The sequence below is a fragment of the Saccostrea cucullata genome, unplaced genomic scaffold (genome assembly GCF_032062105.1).
Source record: "Saccostrea cucullata isolate Sc308-1 unplaced genomic scaffold, CSIRO_AGI_Scuc_v1 ctg387, whole genome shotgun sequence".
In the NCBI taxonomy this organism is placed as follows: Eukaryota; Metazoa; Mollusca; class Bivalvia; order Ostreida; family Ostreidae; genus Saccostrea; species Saccostrea cuccullata.
In genome coordinates this window covers 159,260-182,851 of record NW_026927209.1, presented here as the reverse complement: position 1 = coordinate 182,851, position 23,592 = coordinate 159,260, and the positions used below count along the sequence as shown (strand labels likewise).

At 33.9% G+C, this 23,592-nt stretch overlaps 1 protein-coding gene across 8 annotated transcripts; it reads right to left on the bottom strand.

The window, feature by feature from the left end:
* Positions 1–1,569: 1,569 nt before the first annotated feature.
* On the bottom strand, positions 1,570–23,568 carry LOC134273726 (myb-like protein X). 8 transcript variants are annotated; one of them, XM_062755930.1, is made up of 15 exons: positions 17,659–17,806; positions 12,876–13,043; positions 11,800–11,898; positions 10,734–11,303; positions 10,335–10,487; positions 10,151–10,204; positions 9,649–9,799; positions 9,197–9,351; positions 7,505–8,651; positions 6,537–6,734; positions 6,068–6,237; positions 4,396–4,486; positions 3,843–3,914; positions 2,784–2,818; positions 1,609–1,741 (listed from the first exon to the last, which is right to left on the bottom strand). In XM_062755930.1, the coding sequence occupies exons 1-14, from the start codon at positions 17,749–17,751 to the stop codon at positions 2,787–2,789; spliced, it is 3,153 nt and encodes a 1,050-aa protein (XP_062611914.1). In that variant the 5' UTR covers positions 17,752–17,806; the 3' UTR covers positions 1,609–1,741; positions 2,784–2,786. The 8 variants fall into 8 exon arrangements, with proteins under 8 accessions (XP_062611919.1, XP_062611920.1, XP_062611913.1 ...); XM_062755935.1 differs by lacking the exons at positions 2,784–2,818; positions 17,659–17,806 and adding an exon at positions 23,500–23,568 and having other exon boundaries at positions 1,570–1,741; XM_062755936.1 differs by lacking the exons at positions 2,784–2,818; positions 17,659–17,806 and adding an exon at positions 18,391–18,542 and having other exon boundaries at positions 1,570–1,741.
* Positions 23,569–23,592: the final 24 nt, after the last annotated feature.

The following is a 23,592-nucleotide window of genomic DNA, read 5'->3' as shown; positions in this document are numbered from 1 at the left end:
ATTATTTATTTCATATCTTTATTTATATTTTATATATTAAACCCCAAATTTCAAATAAACAAAGAAAAACAGAAGTAAGATTTTTAAGGGCGATATTTCTTCATACGTATATGCGTATCATCCTCACGAATATCACGATATATCGATATATCGTCCCAGCCCTAGTGTTTAGGCCATACCAATTTCTAATATAGTTCGTCGGATTCGCCGCTTCTATTTATTACAAATGCAAATTATAATATTAAAAAAAAAATGTCCGCGCGCGCTTCCAAAAAAATCCGACTACAATTTTTTTCTCGACTTTTTGCACCAAACACACAAGAACTTTGAAACTTGTATGACAGATGCGCGGGATTTATAGTGAGATTGAAGCAGTTTGTGAAGTTTTGCACCATGTCTGTTCAACTGTTCATATGTACCAGGGGTGTGCAATTAGCATCCCCTGACGCCCGGGGCTAACATTTTAGGGGGTCGGGATAGTGGTTTTCTACGAGGAGGTAGCCCGTCGGGCTAGTAAAAAATATAACTACACACGCAATACATGAAAAGCACAACCAGTATTTTAACTCGATTTTGGCTATAAAATTCCCAACCAGTTTATATTTTCTAGACAACATACTCCTACTGTCAATAAATCTCCATAATCTTATCCATTTTGCAGAACTACCTGACTTATTTATTTCCAAAAACGATCGTTTTTTCCTAATCCGAATTACCTCGATTCCTCCGTTTATGGTAAATACATGCAGCTATATCTTTAAATTATTTATGATCACTCAATCAACTGAAAGATAAGTGTTTTGTGACTCACATAAAATATATTTCTTTTGTTTTGAGTGATTGAAGATGAAAACAAAATGAATAAATTTAATTTCATTCTACATGTTCTAAATGAGCTAGGCCTAGTGCAATGATCAGAGAAAGGGAAGATAATTAATTGAAGTTCATTTTAATTTTATTTCATAATAATTTAAACATGACTGAATTTAATATTGAGAATTTAAACTTTGACTTTAAAAAGAATGACCTCAGTACCCTGACTTTTATCAGCAATTAATTTCTTTTTCAACATTATTTTATAGTTTTGTTTTAATTTTTGCCCCTGTATTTGGGCTAGTAACTAATTGCAGCTGCCACTAGCCTGTGGGCTAGTGCTTGATTTTTTTAATTGCACAACACTGTGTACTATAGTTAAAAACAATGGGTACAAAGTTGTTTCATACACAGCAATAGAAATGGAAGCAGAGGAGATGTTTGAAAACATTACATTTATGAAAGTAAAGTCTTTGAAATTTGACACATTTTTACTTATTAAAAAAAATCCCCAAAAAGTTAAGAATAAGTTCATGTGGTATGCAAATGATATCTATCTTTATTTTTTAGGTTCATGCTCTTTGAAATCACACTTTATTAAAAAATATATATATATGTATTAATTATATTCGCTCGCCTCATAATTTTGAAACCCAAAATAAAAAATAATATTTATGAAAAAATTTCGCTCGCTCGCCTCACTTTTTATTTTTGAAAATCCGAAGAACTATTTTACAAATTGGTATGGCCTTACCCAAATGTTTCATATCTAATATGCATATAACTTCATCCTCATTTTCTAAAAATATACAATGCATGAGTGGAAACTGAAACAAAATCAATACTAGTCATTGCAATAAGTTGAGTTTTCTTTCATCTCCATCTTAAGGTTACGTTTTCCTCAGGGTTTTATCAAAGAGTCCAGTTTCTGAAAAAAAGAAAAACAATTTGGTTAAAATTTCTATCAAATGAACATAAATTCAACAAATCAAATGATAATTTTACTTATACAGTTGATCTTCATTATGCCAGAATCAACTGTATTTACAGATGTGAGGAAACTGAGAGAAAAAAAATTGGGGGAAAATAGGATACAAATTTAAAACAATTCATATTGTATCTTCATGATTCCTTCTAGTGATGTCTTAAATCCTGTGTAATATATTGAAATCTGTGGGTTAATTCTGATTTCAAATTAACAATAAATATAAAGGTTTTTTTTAAATGTATAAAGCTGTATGCTAAGTAGACATTCAAAGAAAAAATGAAGGCAAACAACTAAAAGCTGGCAATATAATTTCATTTACATCACACAATAAACTAAAGTAAACAATCTTGTAACAGTCATTTTTATTCCGGAAAACCTTTAAAAACACTACCTTCCCCCAAATTCTAAAATCAATCTTTGTGTAGCTGATGCGTTAAATTCATGTACATGAACAGTAAAACTGGTTTTATGTCTATTTACAGACTAAATAATCAAAAGAAAAAGTCAATACTTTATATTTTAAACTAAATGTTTAGAACACTAGGACAAGATATCAATATCTAATAACAAGTAAATAAATTATTCATTGCTATTACTGAAATTTCATCATTTTAATGCTTTTTTTAAATATTTATGATTGAAAATGAGAAAATTCAAGCACAAATGCAAAAAAAAAACAAAACAAAAATGTCAAATTTACATAAATATACAACATAAAAAAAATATAACAAAATTTAAAAAAAAATGGAATTGTGCAATAACACATTGGCAATCATATAATTCCACTTCATATTTTATTCTTCTAAGATAAATGGGTGTTTATGCATGATTATGAACTGTTATTTCTATACACAATATAATTTCTGTGTTGAACTTTAATCCCTCTATGAAATACACACTTTATTTACAGGCTATTATACATGTATCTGATTCTCTATGGTATGAACTATTGACTTGTAATACTGCTTATGCCATGCTATACCTGTTACTCAATGTCTGGATCAGGCTTAAAATGGGCTGGAAAATTCAAAAACATCCATACAACCAACAAAACAAATTAATTAATCTCAAAGATGAACTATCTGACACATTATAGCATGCTGTGAGATATTGTCACATGGTTTACCCCCCCCCCCCTCCCCACCACCATTCTGTCAAACAATTACCTAGCAACCAGCCTCCTGACCTGTTCAACCTGAATTTACAATTTTATTGTTAACTGCTCTTTCTCTTTTTGTTGTTGAAAAAATATGGGAAAAAAAAGTATGGACAAAATGAAAAAAATAAACAAATTTTACTTAAAATCATAGAGAATCTCAGTCTTTGGGGACAGTTTAGAAGTGCTGTTGCTTTCAGTTCCTAATGACAATGGTTCTCAACTGGGACAGGTTGTAATAAATACAGGCGTAATGACATAATACAGCATAATGACTTAGGACTTTTGTGAGGTGACCTGCATATATGAAACACTTGTAAAAAGGAACCTTTGAGCGAGGTGCTCTGGATATACAGTTGTATGGGAGTTCCAGTGAATTTGTAGCCTTTATAGGCAAGATGTGGACATGTGTGGAATGACTGCATTATTGTGAGGTGTGTTCTCTCAGACTGTTGTGCTTTGGATAGACGCACAAATATTTAGCACTGCAGAGGTGTTCTACAGAAAGGTATAATAACAAAGTACCGTTTTAATTATTAGGTACCACAAACATTAAGGTAGGATTTAAGTGGAATGATGAGTAACCCTTTAGATGACCAGTTTGGAATAAAACATCATGGAGATGACTTTGGAAGTGACTGATGTTTTCATTTTGATGAGGTGCTTTGGACACAATAGTGCAGAATGATAGCCAGTCTATGAGAGTCAGTGATTATTATTACAAGGGATCTCACAGGTGTAAAAACTTACGCCTCACGAGTCATTCTCTAAGTAGGACTCTGTTATAAACATAGTAAGGGAAACCTCTATAGTTTATCTGATACAATAGAAACAGAAATCTGTGTCAGGTTGAATTCCCCTTCAATCAGTATAATGGTTACTTACTTATTATTCTTTGTCTTTTCTCGTCAGCCTTCTGCTTCCATTCCGGTTCGGCTTTCTTCTGTTCTGATGAGGCTAGAGATATCAAACAAGTTTAGTACTTAAAATTATACTTCTTTACATTAACAACCATTCATATGTATTCCAGTCTACATAATACATTTATTTCTCAGTCTTCATGCATAAATCACAGGCACTTGGGGGCTGGACCACCCTCTATAGTTTTAGATTGATACATTAAAAAAAGAGAGCTTCATCTCAGTCAAAAATGATACATATACACTGTTTATTTAAAAACAGCTTCTAAGAGACAAAAAAAAAATTGCATTATCATTAACATGTAGTGATTATTAGAATACAAAAATAAGAAAAAGGTGTGTCAATCTCAAATTTAAATAGAAAAAAATGGAAGAGGGTTCCGCCCCAATGGCCTGTGGCATAAGTAGACTGATAGAGGATAGATCAAGGACATTAACAATTCTGTTTGATGAGACAAACTTGGCTGGAGGCTTACACTATACATTTTAGAGTGTTGGAACATTAATCTGTGACTTACTTTTAAGAGGGGTGGAGGACTTCATGCCTTTCTTGGCTAATTCCTGTTTCCAGGGAGGAATACCTTTCTCTGAGTCTGCAGACTGTTTTACCTAGTGATCAAATAACATAGTGATCAAAATAATATAAAGATCAAAATAACATTATCTTAATAATAAAGTGATCAAAATAACATAGTGATCAAAATAATATAAAGATCAAAATAACATTATCTTAATAACATGGAGATCAAAATAACACTATCTTAACAAGAGCTGTTTGTAAAACACTTATGCCCCCCCCCCTCCCCCAAATTGGAATTTTTCCAAGTCCAAGGGGCATAACTCTATGAAAAATGGCACAATCGTACCCAAAACAGAACTTGACCTAGATATTCAGCTGATAAATCTGTTTACTAAATTTCATTTCAATATGTGCAACCTCTGCAAAGAAAATGAACGGAAACTGCAAATGAGTGGAATTTTTCTAAGTCCAAGGGGCATAACTCTGTCAAAAATGGCGTGATCGTACCCAAAACAGAACTTGGCCTAGATATTCACCTGATGTATCTGTATACCAAATTTCATTTCAGTATGTGCAACGGTTGTGAAGAAAATAAATGGAAACTAAATGGACAGACAGACCGACAGACAGCAGCAAAGCAATATCCCCTCCCTTCTTCGAAGGGGGGGAGGCATAATAATATAGTGATCAAAATAATATTATCTTAACAACATATTACATGGTGATCAAAATAACACTATCTTAACAATACAGTGATCATTTGGTCATTTATTATAAAATAATACTAACTAAATAATGAAGTGATCTAACAAAAAAAAATCCATAAGAATATATTGTACTGTAATGACATGTATAATAAATGACCATTTCAACATAATCAATAACAACAGAGAGATCAAAATAACAATGTTAAGGTCATAGAATTATGATAGTATTATTTCGCTCTCTTTGTTGTTATTGATTATGTTGAAATGGTCACTTATTAGAAAATAACACTAACTAAACAACAAAGTGATCTAAATAACAATACCATAATAAGAATATATTATACTATAAGGACAAGTATTATAATAAATGACTTTTTTAATGCACATCATAATAATAAAGAGATCAAATTAATAATCTTAATATTATAGTGATCAAAATAACACTATCTTAATAACAAAGAGCTAAATAATACTATCATAATGCTATCTTATCATTAGACTGAAAAAGTTACAATTGTGTTACCACCTACTTTCAGGTCAATTTTCAAAATTTATCAGAATCCAATGTGTTCTTTATATTTTATATAGATTATTGTACTTATATTGACTTTAAACTAAAAGATATAAAACAGATCACAAACACTTTGTGAGAATGCAGCAGTAAATCTATTTGGTTATAACCAAATAAATTAACTGCTGCAATCTCATGAAGTGTTGATCTGTTTTATATCTTTTAGTTTATAACTTTAGGTACGGACCCTTTTGAATACCTTTTGGTATCCACACGTGAGAATCTTCCGCAATTTTAACCTCAAGGTGTTGATCTCCAGCTTTTCTCTGTTTTATATTGACTTTTTATAGAAATTTTGTACATACGGGGTGTCGGAGCAGATATGTGTACTTATATCGACTTTTTATAGAAATCTTGTACATACAGGGGTGTCGGAGTCTCTATATACATACAGGGGTGTCGGAGTCTCTCCTGTTTTTTCGTTTCTCTGCTAGCGCCTTCTTCCAGTCCGGGGGTTCCTCGGAATTTGAGGACGGAGTCACAAAGTTCAGGTTAGGATTGGATTTATGATGCTTGTCCTTGGCCTTCAACCAACTTGGCACATAGTTTTCTCTCTGACCATCTGACGAAAAAAAGTACAAATATTGATTAACAATTTTAAACAATTTTCTCTTAATTTTGTATTACTAAATTACAATATATCTAACTTTTACAAATAGATATTATACAGAATATTTAAAGCAAACATGCTGAAAAGTGTCAGATTTGATATATCTTTATGTTTTAGAATACAAGTTAGATTTAAAAAATAAATATTCACCATGAAGAATGGAAAGAAACATTACTTTTTAAAAAATACAAGCTTATATTTTGGCATAGAAAAAGTTTCCAACATTCAAATACATGTAATACAATGTCTACCATTTTTGGCAGGAGTTCTCTCTCTTGATCTGCGGTCAATGTCCCCATTACTCTCCACTGAGCTGAGTCTCCTCCTGCCCTCCTCTTCATGGGAATGTGAATTATCATTATTCTCTTGCAATGGAGTGGAAGTTTTCTTCAGATTGTCCCGACTTAACCAAGACACATTACTTTCTGAGCTATTTTTTGTTTGATTTTCTAGAGATAGAAATACAATTTTATTACTTTGTATGGTTGTGCTTGATTGTAAAGTCAGATTTCAATTCCGAGAGTTCCAAAAATTCTACCATTCAAGTAAAACTGGAATCGGAATTAGTTCACAATATGCTGCAGCTCGACAAATAAAGAATTTCTTCCTATTAAATAATTTATTGTAAGACACAATGGAGGATGAAAGTGCGAATGAATGCTGTGAAGAACAGAATATCATGATGTTTGCTGTGTGCAGCTCGTAGGTGAACGTAACAATAAACATGATTTGAATAATATTATGAGAACCATATTAAATTTTAATTTGCAAAAAGGTCTATAGGACTGTATTAGGGTCCAAATACAGGGGAAAACTTTATACATGTTTTAATCGGCACTCTCGACAAATGTACGCAGTAGTCGCCATCTTCAATTCCGTTCACACCACCTCTCAAAATGGGATTGATAGAACTGCGCCGGAATTGAATTCTGGCGAACCTGATTGTAATTCCGCTAATTCCGAAAATTTAAGCTACCAATCAAGCACGCCCTATGATGTTCAGGATATGTATGAAAAAAAGTGAAAAATTTAAATAAAAGTGGGGAAAATACAAAGCCTCCATGCTTATATGTTGACAAATGCAAAAGGTCACAAACATATCAATACATGTACTGGTATATGAATCTGATATTTAAGGTAGCAAGGCTATGAAAAGTAGAGAAAATACAAATGGTGAGAAAGATTTCTTGTAGCATGCCAGCATCTATTGCCAGTTTACCTTTAGAGTTGAGAGTTTCCATGGCCTTTTCTCTCTTTTCATTGGCTGTCTGCAGCCATTCAGGTTTCTCCTTGGTTTCTCCTGCAGTGTTCATGTCCTCTGCTTGGCTCTTTGTTTTCCTCAACTTCATATTTTTCAACCATGATGGGGCTTCTTTGCTTTCTTCTGACTTTGGAATTTCTTTCTGAGGTGTAGACTTGAGGGATGGCCTTCGGATTGCTTCTGTTTCTGACTCTTGACCTGCCACGTTCCTCAGTGTCTGTGTAGGCCTCTGGTCCTTTGGTACCATTCTCAGAGCAGGCACGTCAAACCTGTGGTTCTCCTCATTACCATCCTCAGATATAGAAACCCTTTTCTCAGGCAGGGGAGGTTTGCCCACATTTCTCAGAGTGGGTTTCTCAAAAGATCCCGATTCCACAGACCCCTTTCTCTCTAATGGCCTTGACACATTTCGTAGAGCCGGCTTCTCAAACGATCCCGAGTCCTGTTGAGACGTTGTGTCCTCTTGTCTGTTTTTGTTGGCTCGTGGAGTTGGACGTAAAGCAGGCATAGCAAACGTTTTTGGTTCGGGAGTTTTGGGGGAAGTTGGGGTTGACTGTTTATCAGGTTTTGGGGTGGATCTTAAAGAGGATTTGTCATACACATTTTCACTCTCTTGATCACTTTTATTGCTTTCACTTCTCTCCCTTGAAACTTTATTTAAAGCTGGAATTTCAAACTTCATGTCTGATTCATTTGATTTTTCCACACTAGGTTTAGAAACATTCTTCAAAGCAGGCTTTTCAAATGTATTATCACTAGAAATAGTTCCTTTATTTTCATCTCTTTTCACTTGCCGTAAAGTAGGCTTCTCTACGAATTTGTCTGATTCTGTATCCGTTTTTGACACATTGTCTGTTTTTGCCACTGATTTCAATGACGACACATCATAATGTTTTTCTGGTTCCTGTCTCTCCACACTGTCTTTCCTGGGAACTTTCCTCAGAACAGGTTTGCTCAGGGTCTCTTCTGTGCTTTCACTTTCACTTTTCCTTGGCAGCTGAGGGACCGGTAATTTGACTCCGTAGCTTTTGTAGTCCTTCTTTTTGGGTTCGTCTACTGCCATTTCTGCTTCATGCTGCTCTTCAGATCTCCTCCTCAGCTCAGGCTATAAACCAAAATAATCAGTATATACTCTGTAATTACACTCAATTACCAAAACAATTTACTGTAAATTTTCACAACACTTAATCTATGTAACATGTTCATTAACTCTGAATTTGCAAAACAATAATTTCATGAATTATGGTTATTGTTCAATATAATCTTAAGAATTCCTAATTAATGCAAGAATGAAATTTTTGCAAGCACAATGCCTCGCATAAATATGCGAAAATAAAGTTCTTGTGAATAATAAGCGATTTACAGAATTTAAACTCCAAATACTGTAAAAGCAGAAATTTTGATGATAAGGACATGTTGATAAAATTGACAAATTTTTAATAATTGTCAAAGTTTCCACTTGTCAACTTTCACATTTCTGTTAAAGAGCAATGTTTACTACTGTAAAAGCATTAATATTCTTTGGGATTTATTTCATTCATATCATTACGTTAAATCTCTATATTTTATTTCTGTGTATATTCTTCTTGAATAAACATTTTCAAAAATTTATTTCATGTGTTACCACCAATCAAAATAAAATTGCCCCACCTTGGGTCCCCCGAAGCCTGGCAGTGGTACCAGGACTTTACTGGGCTTCTTGGCCGGAGGGGATGTGGGGACTCCCTCTACAGAAGAAGAGGAGGGGGACCTCTGACCAAACACCTCATCCTCACCCTTACTGTCCGCTCGCTCGGACTTAGGCTCTGTACAAAATATGTGGTCTTATAAAACTGCTGTACAGATAGGATTTAGTACAACCAATATCTTGAGGACAGACTATGTCAAGAGAAAAAGTAAATAAACATTTCAAATGTGAGAATTTATTATATTAATTCCTCAATTAAGTGTTTTCTTGTTTTTGGTTAACATTGAAGAAGTGAAACAAATATGTATATTTGCAACTTTTAAACTGTTCTTTTTTTAACCAAAAAAATTATAACATTGATAGAATAATAACTTTATAAACACATAGATTAAATAATATCCTCTTGTAAAGTTACCAGTAGAATCCTGGAACATTGCTTCCTCCCCTGAAAGGAGAGCACTCCTGACAGTTGAGCGGGTAGGTTTCCTCCTCTTGGCTAGTGATCCCTGTTTTCTAAGGTTTGTCTTTTGCTTTCCAATGTCTACATCTAAATGACTGCTATCAGGCTAAAATAAGAAATTTTCTCATGCTTATCTCTCAACAATGCCAAAAAATTAAGGCTAGTCAGGTTTTTGACACCTAATGCATAATCAAAAGGCTCACGTACTATACGTCAAGACCCTGACATCCATTCATCAAAGACAAGAAGAATATAATATAATGTCTGTCCTGTGATGTTCCAAGTATACATTTATACATAACTTGTATATTCACTCCAAATTCACTAGAGCAAGCTGTCATTGTTTACTGAATAATATTCTATGACTATGTCATGATTTTCTTCGTCTGTGTTTATTTATTAAACTTACATATGACATCATAATTTACAATGCTGATGATATATAAAAACAGCTCACCTCCAAAACAGAGAAATCTAGGCTCTCCTCTTTCTGAACTCTGATAACAACATCCTGTAAAGTAAAATTATAATGGAGTAAAAACATTTTAATATGCTGTTTGTTATCATACAATGTAATGGTCACATTTGATGCCAATCAGACAATACAATGTTTACAGATGGGAACCTTATTAATGACTTACGGGAGGAGGGCTGTGTTCTTCCTGTGGTACATCCGTATCCATGGTTTCTTCATTCTCCTGATCTTCGCTCTGTAACTCGAGACTCTGGCGGTACGATTTGGCCAGTGGTCTATTTCTGTCCACCATGGCATTAATGGTGGAATCAGACACAGTCTGCAATATTAAATGATTGTAACATTAAAGATTCAAATCTTCTCACTCAATATTGTTAGTGTCATTCCTTGTCTATGTAAGGGATAATGAAAACTTACACTATCATTAGTAATGTGACAAAATGCAAACATTCAGGCCACTCATGTTTGACAATCAATATCTAAATCTATCAACACAAGCACATTTTGAATCCTTACTAAACTATTATTTCTATCAGAATGCAAAAGCAAGAAGCAATGCACCAACCTCAGGCAGGAAGTCACATTCAGCGACCAACTTATCAATGTCTGGGTCTGAGTCATCGTGATCCAGTCCAGAAAACATGGTCAGGTCTTTAGGGTTCTCCCGTCTGTCCTCCTGATTGGCTGGTTTCTGATCTTCCATCTCTTCCTCCTCTATGCTTTCATCCTCCTCTCCCTCTATATCTTCTTCCTCCTCATCTTCCACCTCATCCTTCATATCATCTTCTTCTTCATCATCCTCCAGTTCCACCTTCCCGAGGAGTGTGTCATCTGTGCTGCTTTCTCCAAATGTTGGCAATATTAATTTTGAGGAATCATAAACTTCACCCTCTTCATTCCCAGTGGAAGAAACAAACTCCAGTTCCTTTGGCTCTTGTTCGTCTTCACTGTCACTGTGAATCCCAGGGTCTGTATTTCTCTCTGTCTCCTCCTGAGGCTCCTCTGGGGAAGATTTAGACACCTTAGGAAACTGAAACTGTTCCTCCTCCTGGTCTTTGTTTGGTGATGGCAAGGGGGAAGGCTTTTTGTCTTTTTGTTGGAAAGCCATGGCATTAAATGTGGCATCTGTAACTTTCTGAAATTCCAAGCAAACAACCTAGCTTCTACAATCACTCAATCAGACAATCTACAACCTCTCATATTTTCAATGTTACTCATGATTTGAAATGAAAATTAATTTATGAAATTCACTAGAGTTTGTTAGCTACACATGCTAGAGAATCAATATGCTTTGTTAAGAATACACCAATGTGTCAAAGAACAAGTCATATAATACATGGTGTAAATATGTATTAGAGCACTAACTTTTAATTTTTGATATATTTAGGAAAAAGGCTTGAAAAAATTACTACATCTAAAAAGAAATAAAAGAAAGCATAATATTCTGTAGATAATTATATTTTTTAAATCTATGCACACACCAACTTTTCTGCCTTGAGCAATAAGGTCCAGTCTCATTGTGTGAGAATGAGGCAACCGATAGAAATTGAATGCTGAAAAACTAGCCAATCAGTGTCAAGATTAGAGAATCACTAGTCAAATAATGGCCACTGTAAGACAAGATGACAAACCTCAGGCAGATGATCACAGTTTGTGAAGATGTCATCTATATCTGGTTCAAGGTCATCATCTAATCCGGTCAGTAAATCCTCAAAACTCTTCTCCATGCTCTGGACAAAACAGACACAAACTAGGTCATGCAGTCACATGCATCAAGATAACCCACTCTATACTAATGTGGATGTTATGTTTACATAAAAGAAAAAAAAAAGTGTTCTAACTTCCATATTTTACAAATGTAACACTGATTTTCTTGTAGAAAAGTAAAGCTGAATATATTTATTGTTCTCAAATACTTATGCTAAAGCTAGTCTTTAACTTTTTTCCTGCTTGGTACAACTTCTTTTCTTTAATAATATTTCCAAAAACAATCTGATCTCAATACCCATGACCTAATGCAAGGTCTGTGACTTTTACAAGAACTTAGATGTGTAGTTCCTAAGTTTCAGTCACTTAAGTTAACTGTAAGTTGGGGAAGACATGTACAGTCAAACCAAAAACAACTGTAGAGTTTTACAATATCATTGCTATCCCTTTTCAACACTATGCTATCAAAAGTATTGTTTATATCTGTATATCAAATGAATTCTCAAAACTGATTCAGCACCAACAAATTTTAAAATGCAGTGTATAAAGTTTTAAAAAAAAAATACATGGGAATCAATACCAATAGTTAAATATATAAGTATGTATATAATACACAGTGAATAATTGGAGAGAAAAAAAGCTGTGTATCAGAATTCTGTAAATAAGGCCTTCCTGCATTCAAAGGTTCACCTAAAGTTTATAGTTATTTAAAATTTATGAAGAGTTTTTGTTTTTTCATAAGTGTATATATATGAGATAAATAATGATACTCTACAATTTCAATTAAAATTACAATGTACAACCAAATCAGAACAGCAGAAATGGCCCCATTATTTTGTAATATGAATTATAAGTTAAATTGAATTAATCAGAATAGATAACATATTATACAGTGTATATGTATAATTGTATATACAATATAAGAAATTTTATGAAGATCTGACAAAAACTGAGGCAGTGTAAAAGATATGTAAGCAGACCTATATCAGTTTAAGCTTACTCTGTTGAGCTGTGCCCTTCGCTGTTCAGCCATTTTCACTATCCTTAGCTTAGTGGGAAGTCGGATATAAATAGACACACCAGCCTCATGTGACCTTGATGACTGGCTTTGACCTTGTGACTCAAGGTCTCCAGATGATCCTGCTTGTAGTCTACTTTCCTTTTCTCTCTGTAAAATAAAAATCACAGATTGAGAGGACAAGTGAATCATCCACAACAGGTCCTTTATCGATCAGTGTTTCAATCTCCTCTCAGCTTTCATTGTCCATCTTCTCATTGAACAACAATGTCAGCTCTTACGGTTGTTGCACAATGTTACAAACTTACATATAGACAACAACACTAAAAAACATCTTATAATACCTTCTTATGTGTCTTCAAGGTTGAATGATTAATGGAACTGTTGACAAGCCATAATTAAATTTTTGTCACACACCACCTTAAACAAGAAATCACTGAAGCAGAGACTCTTATAAACAGATCCCTGTAACTGAAGCAGCCACTTCACTTTCGTCTTCTGTTAGTTAAGAATAATATTGATTTCTGTGTTAGGGACACGTCAGTGTGAACTGACTCATTCCATATTTTATGCCTGACATTAAAATATATCTACAATGATTATATTAATATAATAGCTGTTATCTTACACCGTAACACTAATCGTTTATCACCTTGACGCTGAAACCAAAATCTCCTTCAAGGTTTTCATTTACATGTTACCAAGTAGAGGTCTTTTATGCATTAATGTGAATTCTTTAAATAAATCAACTTTATTTTTTAAGTTTTTGAAACTTCAAATTAATTTCATAAATGTATACTGAGCAAAATAAGTTTAGCAATTGTTTTTCCATAGGTATAATTTTAAAAATATTTTTTGACATTGTTTTATTCTATTTCTACTAAAAATCAATATAGAAAAAGGTAACAAAAGACACACTTCTTTTTTCAACTTGACGCGCGGAAACTGCGTCGTCCAACGTTGTGACAATTCAACAATACAATAGGTTATGCTCGAACGCACATAGTCCTGGAAGAATTTTTTACTTAAAAAGCCCTTTGAGCACGCTTGTAAAAGAAAAACCAGTGAAAAATTGGAAAAACGTCATATTGGGAAACGTGCAGGATTTTAAAAAAATAAACGTTGAATGACTATAGAGATGCTAACGCCGATTCCTTAAAAAAAGATGTTGCTGAACACTTTTCTAGTGCATCCGTTCAAAATATGTCGACTTTTAAACCGATCCCGGACCACTTGACATATTACTGGTCGTCAGCGCTCAGGACGTCCACGAAAAACGACGGTTAGGCAAAATCGTTTTACTGTTACAACGTCGAGACGTAACCGTTTCATGTCTGCTTCTAAAGTTGCTGACGAATTATGCCATGCAACTGGACTGAGGTTATGTGGACAAAGTGTATTTAAACCAGCAAGGTTTAGCAAATCTTCGAGCTCGAAAACCTCTCACAGCAGTATTACTAACTCAACGTCATGGACAATCCCGCCTCGCATGGACAATGCCCGTCCGCATACCGCACGACACACAAGCTGTCCTTTATCAGAATGATGTTAAGATGTTTGATTGGCTTGCGAGATTGCCAGATTTGTCACCAATAGAACACGTTTGGGACATTCATGGTCGTCGTTTAAGACAACGGCATAACGTCAACAACGTAGCGGAGCTGACCTTTGCACTGCAGCAGGAGTGGAAGCAGATCACCATGCTTGAGATACAACACCTTATAAGGAGCATGAGACGCCGTTGTGTTGTTGATATTGCTGTAATTGGAAGCCTTACACAATGTTGAAATTAAATGTGACTATTCAAACCCGTATCCGTGATCAGTTTCACGATATTTCTTACAAAACAGCACACAATTGTCGATAAAATTTCCCTAATTTTGTTATGTGATGACAAGCTCATATCACAATTTAATTGTAAGTGCTGTATCTATTTATTTTTACTTTGTTTTATAATAAATATCTTAAATTGCTAAACTTATTTTGCTCAGTATATCAATTTATAAATCAGTGTTAGAAAATGAATGCATTTGTCATGATGTTTAAAGGAATGGATTACCTAACATTTTTTTTATAACTATAATAAATGTTTGTTTCCTTACATCACCAGATCACCAAACCACATCTTCATCATCTTACTGCAATATGTAGACAAATGGGGAGTCTTCAGAGTACTTGGAATTGCAAAATTTTCACCACACTGAAATGCTACAATAATATATCAACAATGCTCTGTGATCTTAGGGTGACTGCATTTCTGAAACTGTAGGATTAGCATCAAGTGATGAATACCAAAATACAATGGGAGGGATAAAAGACACTTAAAAATGAAATAAAAACAAGAAAGAAACAAAGATGATAAGGAATTAGGTCAAGTTTTAATTTCATTGTATTTGATTTGGCCAGGACCTTAGTACATGACCTTGACCTTAAATGACACGAGTAGTCTTCATCATTTACAAAATATAGTTTACCTATTATATGTAACTAAAAATACCAAGTTTCACTTAGATAAAGAAAAAGATGATAAAGGTCCAAGATAAAGATGCGCTCTTTACTATTAAAAAACTTTGAAGTTGTTTTATCAAGTTCATACTGACTGTACATGAAGTATGAAAAATAAAGTAGACTTGCATCCAAGAATTAGATGACAATTAACTACTAATATAACTGAAGGAGTGCGTATGTTAATTGGCAATGTAAAATTTTTCAAAATGACAATTCAAGTCAAAAAACTACAATACAGAGTGGAAATACTAGCTAGTAGTCAGCATCACCTGCCTGCCTGACTCTCAGCTATACCAGTCAGTGTACAGAATACAGATAATGATCTCAGCTTAAGGACGACAGACAAAGTCAGTAGACAGTGAAACCTGACCTTGCCATACCGTCGGGACCGTCAACCTCAGACATAAGTCAGACCACAGAGTACTCAACAAACACTACCACTGACAGTTAGTGAGGGCCCGCTATAATCACTGCAAATTATCCTGTCTATATGTGTATAAATTCATCACATCGACTCTAAATTTACAAACAAACTTACAATAAAGTCAGATTTATTCAACTACTTTTTTTCGTGGTCAGTGACTGCTTGCTATAGGAAGTCTGGCATAAAAAGTATACAAAGCATGTCATTAAGGGAACCTATAATGGCTTCCTATTTACTTTGTGAGGTGACGGTAATTGGATTTTTAAGTAACCTGGATAGTATCAAAGAATAAATGAAACTTTTTTGAACTGTCATTATAACAGGATTTCCTTTTACTGCGTGGAAAATAATTGAATTTCAAAATGGGTACATATCACTATCAGAGAGTATTAAATTACTCCACTTCACTTTCAGAAAAGCATTCATATAATAGACTTTGGGATTTTTTTTTAAATACGCTAAAAAAACTTTTCATATGCCAGAGAGACACTTCTTCATAAAGTCTATTATCACTGAGAAACTGCATCACAGCAATAAACAAAATACAAACCTAAGTGCATCAATGCTGAATTATAACAATTAACTCCTATTCCTCTCTCTATTGCCATCATCTGATCTATCCCTTTCTCTATTGCCATCATCTGATCCATCCCTCACTCTATTGCTGTCTCCTGACCTATCCCTCACTCTATTGCTGTCTCCTGACCTATCCCTCCCTCTATTGCCATCTCGTGAACTATCCCTCTCTCTATTGCCATCATCTGATATATCCCTCACTCTATTGCCATCATCTGATATATCCCTCACTCTATTGCCATCATCTGATCTATCCCTCCCTCTATTGCCATCATCTGACTTATCCCTCTCTCTATTGCCATCTCCTGAACTATCCCTCTCTCTATTGCCATCTCCTGAACTATCCCTCCCTCTATTGCCATCTCCTGACTTATCCCTCTCTCTATTGCCATCTCCTGACTTATCCCTCTCTCTATTGCCATCATCTGATCTATCCCTCCCTCTATTGCATCTCCTGAACTATCCCTCTCTCTATTGCCATCTCCTGACTTATCCCTCCCTCTATTGCCATCATCTGATCTATCCCTCCCTCTATTGCATCTCCTGAACTATCCCTCTTTCTATTGCCATCTCCTGACCTATCCCTCCCTCTATTGTCATCATCTGACCTATCCCTCCCTCTATTGCCATCATCTAACTCATCCCTCGCTCTATTGCCATCTCCTGATCTATCCCTCCCTCTATTGTCATCATCTGACCTATCCCTCCCTCTATTGCCATCATCTAACTCATCCCTCGCTCTATTGCCATCTCCTGACCTATCTCTCCCTCTATCGCCATCTCCTGACTTATCCCTCCCTCTACTGTCATCTCCTGACTTATCCCTCCCTCTATTGCCATCTCCTGACTTATCCTTCCCTTTATTGTCATCGCTGATCTATACCTTGATTTCAAAAAGTTTTCATTCAATAGGTTACCACTGTCGTTCACATCCAGTGTATCTTTCTAGACTACCATATATTCATCTCATCTATTTAACCTGTTCCTTCAAATTTTCTCATATTAAGTGCAATCCATGCAAAACTAACAACTTTAAAAATAAAGTATAAGAACATTCAGTTTCACAATGAAATGATGACAGGAACTGCTTACCTACAAACAAATTGAATTCTTCTTGGTATTTCATGAAATATTGCATTAAAAAATATTTGGCAATTTAGAGACTATTTTACATAACAAAGATATTATTGGAGCACATTAAAGGTCTTTAAAGTGGCAACATTAAAATGCAACTCATAAAAATTCCTGACCACTTACACCAAAACATATCTTTGATCCCCCTGTGAGTTTTATAACTAAGTCTCCCCTGCCCAGGGGTGGGGTTATAGTAGTCTGAGTTATGTTGTCCATCACTAGGGTTGTGCAGTCACATTACAGTTGTCTACATATTATTTTTTTTACATGTTCTGTACAGGAAAGACGTGTCTATGCACAGGAAAAAGGATATTTGTTTTCTGGCTCCCTATGTTTCTATTTATGAGTATCTTGTCTGATGCACTTGACATCGCTTACTAAAAGGACATAAAAATGATTTTTTTCATAATCATGTTAAAGCAAAACTGCAAAATGATACTTTGAGACTGATTTACTCCTTAATTTCTTACAAGTATAAACCCGAGTTGTTACATCACACCAAAGTGTTCACATGTAGATTGACTAATGAACAAAGTGATAATTATATACACCACTAGATGACACACCATCCACAAGTTGTAAAATGTCAGAGTACAACTTAGATTTGTTCTCCAAAAAATACACCCTCCAGAATATGTAATGTGTAACCAGTCAAATATAAATCAAGCAGTATGTCTTAACATTTACCAAAATTATATATACATTTTTAAATATGTTCATCACTGTACATATTTTTATAAAAATAATACAAGCTGCATGACTGAGTGTTGTACAGCATTTTATATATCAAAATAGAATTATTAAAATGATGTATATCATATAATTCCATAAAATCTATATTTCTAGTAGACTTACATTCAAGCATCATTAAAACATTCCTTTATATATTTCACTGTAGTTTTTATGAGGACAGTCCACCACTTAGTATGGATGTCAGTGAGTTGTACAATCACTTTCTTTTTGTATCAATCCGATCAACCCTTGAAATCCAGTAACTAAACATCCCTCTACAAAGAATTTAATCATCTGCTGAATATAAATCGTATCAATGCCGACTAAATCTCTCCCTCCATTAGACCCGGCCGATAACATCAGCTGATACAGGTAACTTCCATTTACCTGTCCTACCTGTCACCAGGTACACACATATCTACATATTACTTACATTGTAATAAAATAATACAGGCGGACTGAGGGATGTACAGCAGTTTATACAGATAAGATGAAATGTAACAAGAAACTGGAAAAATTTGCAAAAAATTGAAAGAAACTTTAGTTGAAGTAAGTGCTTCTCCTTGGGGCCATAGTATGTTTGTAAATTTATGCATAACTGGATTCATAAAGTGCACTAGAACACTGAAATTATCATATGCCTGAACTAGAGTGAATTACTCATAATTTCTTTTTGTTCCCACACATATGACAAATGACAAAAAAAATCCTCAAGATGTCAATATAACATGCCATAAAATTTCTAAGAAGAAAAGCCCGAATTCAGGCTACTGTTTATTCCAAACATGGAAAATCAATATTCAAATAACCCGGAGTTTAGGAAAACAAACAGCGCTAAAATTATGCAAGCAAGCCAAGGCGCAAGTTTTAATCTATTGAACAAGATATAAATATCTTTCAGCATTTAAATCTACACAATTATAACCACAGAAAAAATGCTTTGAGCACACATTATGTCTGACAAGTGTGTGATTGATCTGCAATGAAGCAATTTCTATTTATTTTTTAAATGAGTCATGTCACATGCAGGCTATTCAAGTACATGTATTATAGTTTAAAATTTTTCTCCACTAATATGGGGATAATATTGTGTTATATAGGGAAATAACTCTTGAATCAGCACTGATCACAATAAACTAATATACATTTAATATAATGTTATTAATTAATGCAAGTGAATTTGATGCTATTAGAAGACAGAAATAAAAGAAAATCGAATTTACCTGGTATATCTATTTCAGTTCTTTCATTAAAACATTATTCTGCATGTTTTCTCTGAAAACTATAAACATGCTAATTCAATCACTCTCTAAAATTCACAAAGAAGGAATGTGCGTGAAAAGATATGAAGAGTTGTTTCCCTTTAAATGCATTTTTCATTTAAAAAGAAAAAATATGTCTGTGCTGTCATAAATGTAACATAACCCTGATCTCCAAAACCAATTATGGATATTTCATAAAACTTACATTCGTGTTTCCTCTTTATATTTTCCTATTGTTGAAACTACATAATACTGTCCTTTGAATATACACAAATCCACCCCTGGCTCAAAAAATCACAAAAAAGTGGTTTATTAAAAGAGATTAAGAGTCAATCCTTTCTGAATGTACATCCTGGAACTGGTTAACTTCTGAATGACAAAGAGACTGAAGGTCAGAGGGCTTTAAAGGTATGCCAACAATGGGCTGATGACATAACTCCGAATTAACATTTAAATTCCTAGTATCAGATAAAATCCTCAACTGTCTGTATCCCTGTAACTTCTCAAAGAGGTAAATCATCTGTCATAATCACTTAAAGGTAGAAAGAATTAAAAGAAATCCAGGTGTCCAATGCTTCTCTTCTTGACTAAAAGGTTTATAAAAGTGGGAGTTGTGCAGAAAGAACTCCAGAGAGAGAGAGAGAGAGAGAAAGAATGAAAGAGAGAGAGACCATGGGAAGTCATTATTATGGGGATTAGTTTTGATCATGATGGAGGTACAGGCATGTATTGCATTGAGCAGTGAGGGAAAAGCCAGTACCAAAACTGGGACACAGAACCTCAGTTAATATCATCATCATTGCACTTGATGCATTGGTCTCATCTGAAGGACCGGTATCCACCTCCCACAGTGGGATTCTAACACTTGACGTAATTAAGGATCAACTCCTTACTCTGTGACTTTAGAGCAGCAGACGCTCTAACCACTGCGCCAAGTGGGTGACAAGAAAAAAGTTGCATAGTCCAACCATTTCTTTTTATTTATTAAGTTTTAGACTTAAATTTATAAAGCTGTATACACATATGCATATATATACAATTTATAGAATCTACAAGTATGAATCATTGAGAGATCTAATCCCTCTTTTAGTAAATAGATTCCTCTTCCAGACAAAAATGAACAGGTAACGAAATATTTACCTTCTAATGTTATGAGTTTGATCTTCACACACAATGTGAGAAGAGACTACTGTAACCCGGTATCCGTTTACATTAAAGTTATAACCTAACTCCGATAAATACAGGATAAACCACATCAACTTACATCATAAACGTACTATAAAGAATTATAATCCAAATATATCCCTTCTGTTTTACCACCCTAGCCCTATTAGGAAACCTGAATAAGATGTTATGCTGCTCGTTTGTATGACCGTACCTTACACAGGCTGTTACACATAGACTTTACCTTGGGAAATTTAAGTAGACGCAGCAGTTAGATTTTTTTCTGTGTGTACACATATATTGGCATTTAATATTGACACAATGCAGAATACATAGACATTTTCTCAAGACTTCTTATTTATTCAGCCAGTCTTATCTTCCTCAAAATAGACTTACAAAGAAGAACGTAAGCATTTAAATGGAAAACAGAGCTCTTTAAAATGTAACAGAATTCAGGTATTTGGAAAAGAAAGTAGAGTATCAGCTCTTAAAACCGTAATTCTTCTCTAAATATGACCAGTCTTAAGACAACCCTCTGACCTTTTTACCATTTATTAATGCAAACCTGGCATTGATATGTAAATTCGTCAAAAACTACAGAACTGGGGAATTCCAATGGACTTAAATGTGTGTAATGTGAATGAAAAGGTGACTGAGCAAAACAAAATTAAAAAGTCAAACAACATTACATAAAATTATAAAACTTCTAGGTATATACCCTTATATTAAGGATTTTAAAAATATCTTCATGATCTTGATGAAGGAACTATATTTTAAAATTATATTCAGAAATATTCTAATTCCATGCAAAGTTTCTTCCACTGAAGTCCCTGTTTTTTTTGTTTTGGTTTTTTGTTTTTTCAGGTAAAGTACATATTAGAAATTAAAATTGAAATGTAACTTAATTAATCATGTTTCTGTAAAAAAATATGAAGATCAAAAACAATGTAATTTTAGGAATCTCTCTTATTCATTATAAGTCATGGACAGGTTCAATCTCTGTCTTTTTGTAAACACATACATACCATCAAGAATATACTAGTTAATATTAATATAGCCATGCAGGTATATATTCCCTGAAGACATGTACTTTTTACTTTGCAGAAAAATGATAGAAAGCAAAATACCCCTTCCACTCCACTCATCCCCCAAAAGTTAACTTTTTGTTGGTTGCACAAACAAAATGTCACCAATCAATGTGATTCTCTACTCTACATCGTAACCCTTATTAGCTTCAGCTTTTAAACACATGTTAAACATGTTAAAGGATCTTAAACAGCCATATAAATTAATTTGTTTACCTATGATCAGAGGCGTTTACACAGAATTGTCTAAGTGATCCTTAAACTGGGTAAATGCATACAAAGTAGCAAATCTAAGAATTAAGATGAAGAAATTGATCTCCTAATGCTTTTTTTTATCTCCTGCTATCTGCTACAGCAGAGTCAGGCTTATCTATAAAAGAAATCAATGTTCTTCCCAATGTATCCCACGAATGTGGAAATCTGTGAGATTGAAAGAAGTAAAATACAAGATAAGCCATGGCATAATTACAAGCACATTTAAAGATATTTATTTGAGTGCAAAATATGAAAAAAAATTAAGCTTTTATTTTTAGGTCACAATCATCAAGTGCAACATAATATGTATATATTTTAAGGAGGGAGTTTATAAAAGAAATTAAACACACAGCTTATTAAGTAAGAAAACCTAAGGCCTACTCATCATGAACCAATTCACTGCATATATATGCACCACTTTAAAAGTTGAGATGTTAACTTAAAATATGGACCTGGTCCTATAATCATCACTAGCTCACAACAGTGTTCACACTGCACAACACTTAGAAAACTGATATTTAATTTATTTCTCTAAAATCTACTACCTTTTCTACTTTTCCATATAAAATTATCTCATTTTAGTAAATTTACTTCTTGTCCATGTTGTCAGTTTTTATTCATGATTTCTGGGCTATATCTAAGTTTCTACTTGTAGACAGTATTGCAACATTGCAAAAAAGGAGAATTCAAATGCATTTCTTCATTAGATAGAAGCAACAATGCTACACACAAATTTTCTGTGAATGTACATTCTCATCATTTGAAAGCAATGAGAATTTAACCAGTTAACAGCTGTAATTGTATAGATCCAGTTGACTGATTCTACTTTGTTATTTGATTTAATAAATACTGGACAAGTTGAAAAGTCATTTGTTTATCATAACCATACCTTGTTTGGTTTATATTTTGTAATTTCTTTAAAATTTTCAGCATGATAAATAGCCTGCAAAAATTTGTGCACATCAGTCAATTTATTAATTGCACCTTTCGCCTATTTATATTATCCTATGGCATATTAGCATAATTTTTATTAAGTTTTGAATAATACACTAAATAAAGACAAATTTCTCCTTTGTGTTCATGAAATTTCAGGCCTATACCAAGAATTGGTAAGGGGACTAGAAGTGGGCGAAAGGGGGGGGGGTCATATCATGTTGGAGCAGAGGACTCCTTATTAGATTTCACTATGAAACACCTTACGCCCCTTAATTCATTTAGAGGGTTTTATTGGAAAATTTAAAATATTTCACAAACTTAACAGCAAACTTCACAAAAATATTACTTTGAGAATACGTGAACATGGATTGTGAACCCCATTTTTTTTTTCTTAATCAATATTTTTAAGTAAACAACTTCTTTTCTTTAAATAAAAATAAAATTGATGTCTTAAATTCTTTACAGATTCACGAATGACTATGATCACTAGTTGTAGCACTGAGTTATTGAGTATACTGTACAATACTCACCTGTTCGCACCTTAGCCTTCAGGATTGATTAGCTTCGCAACAATTTGCTGGTGCCCGCTTCTCGTTTTTACCTTTGCGAACCAGTAAATGTTG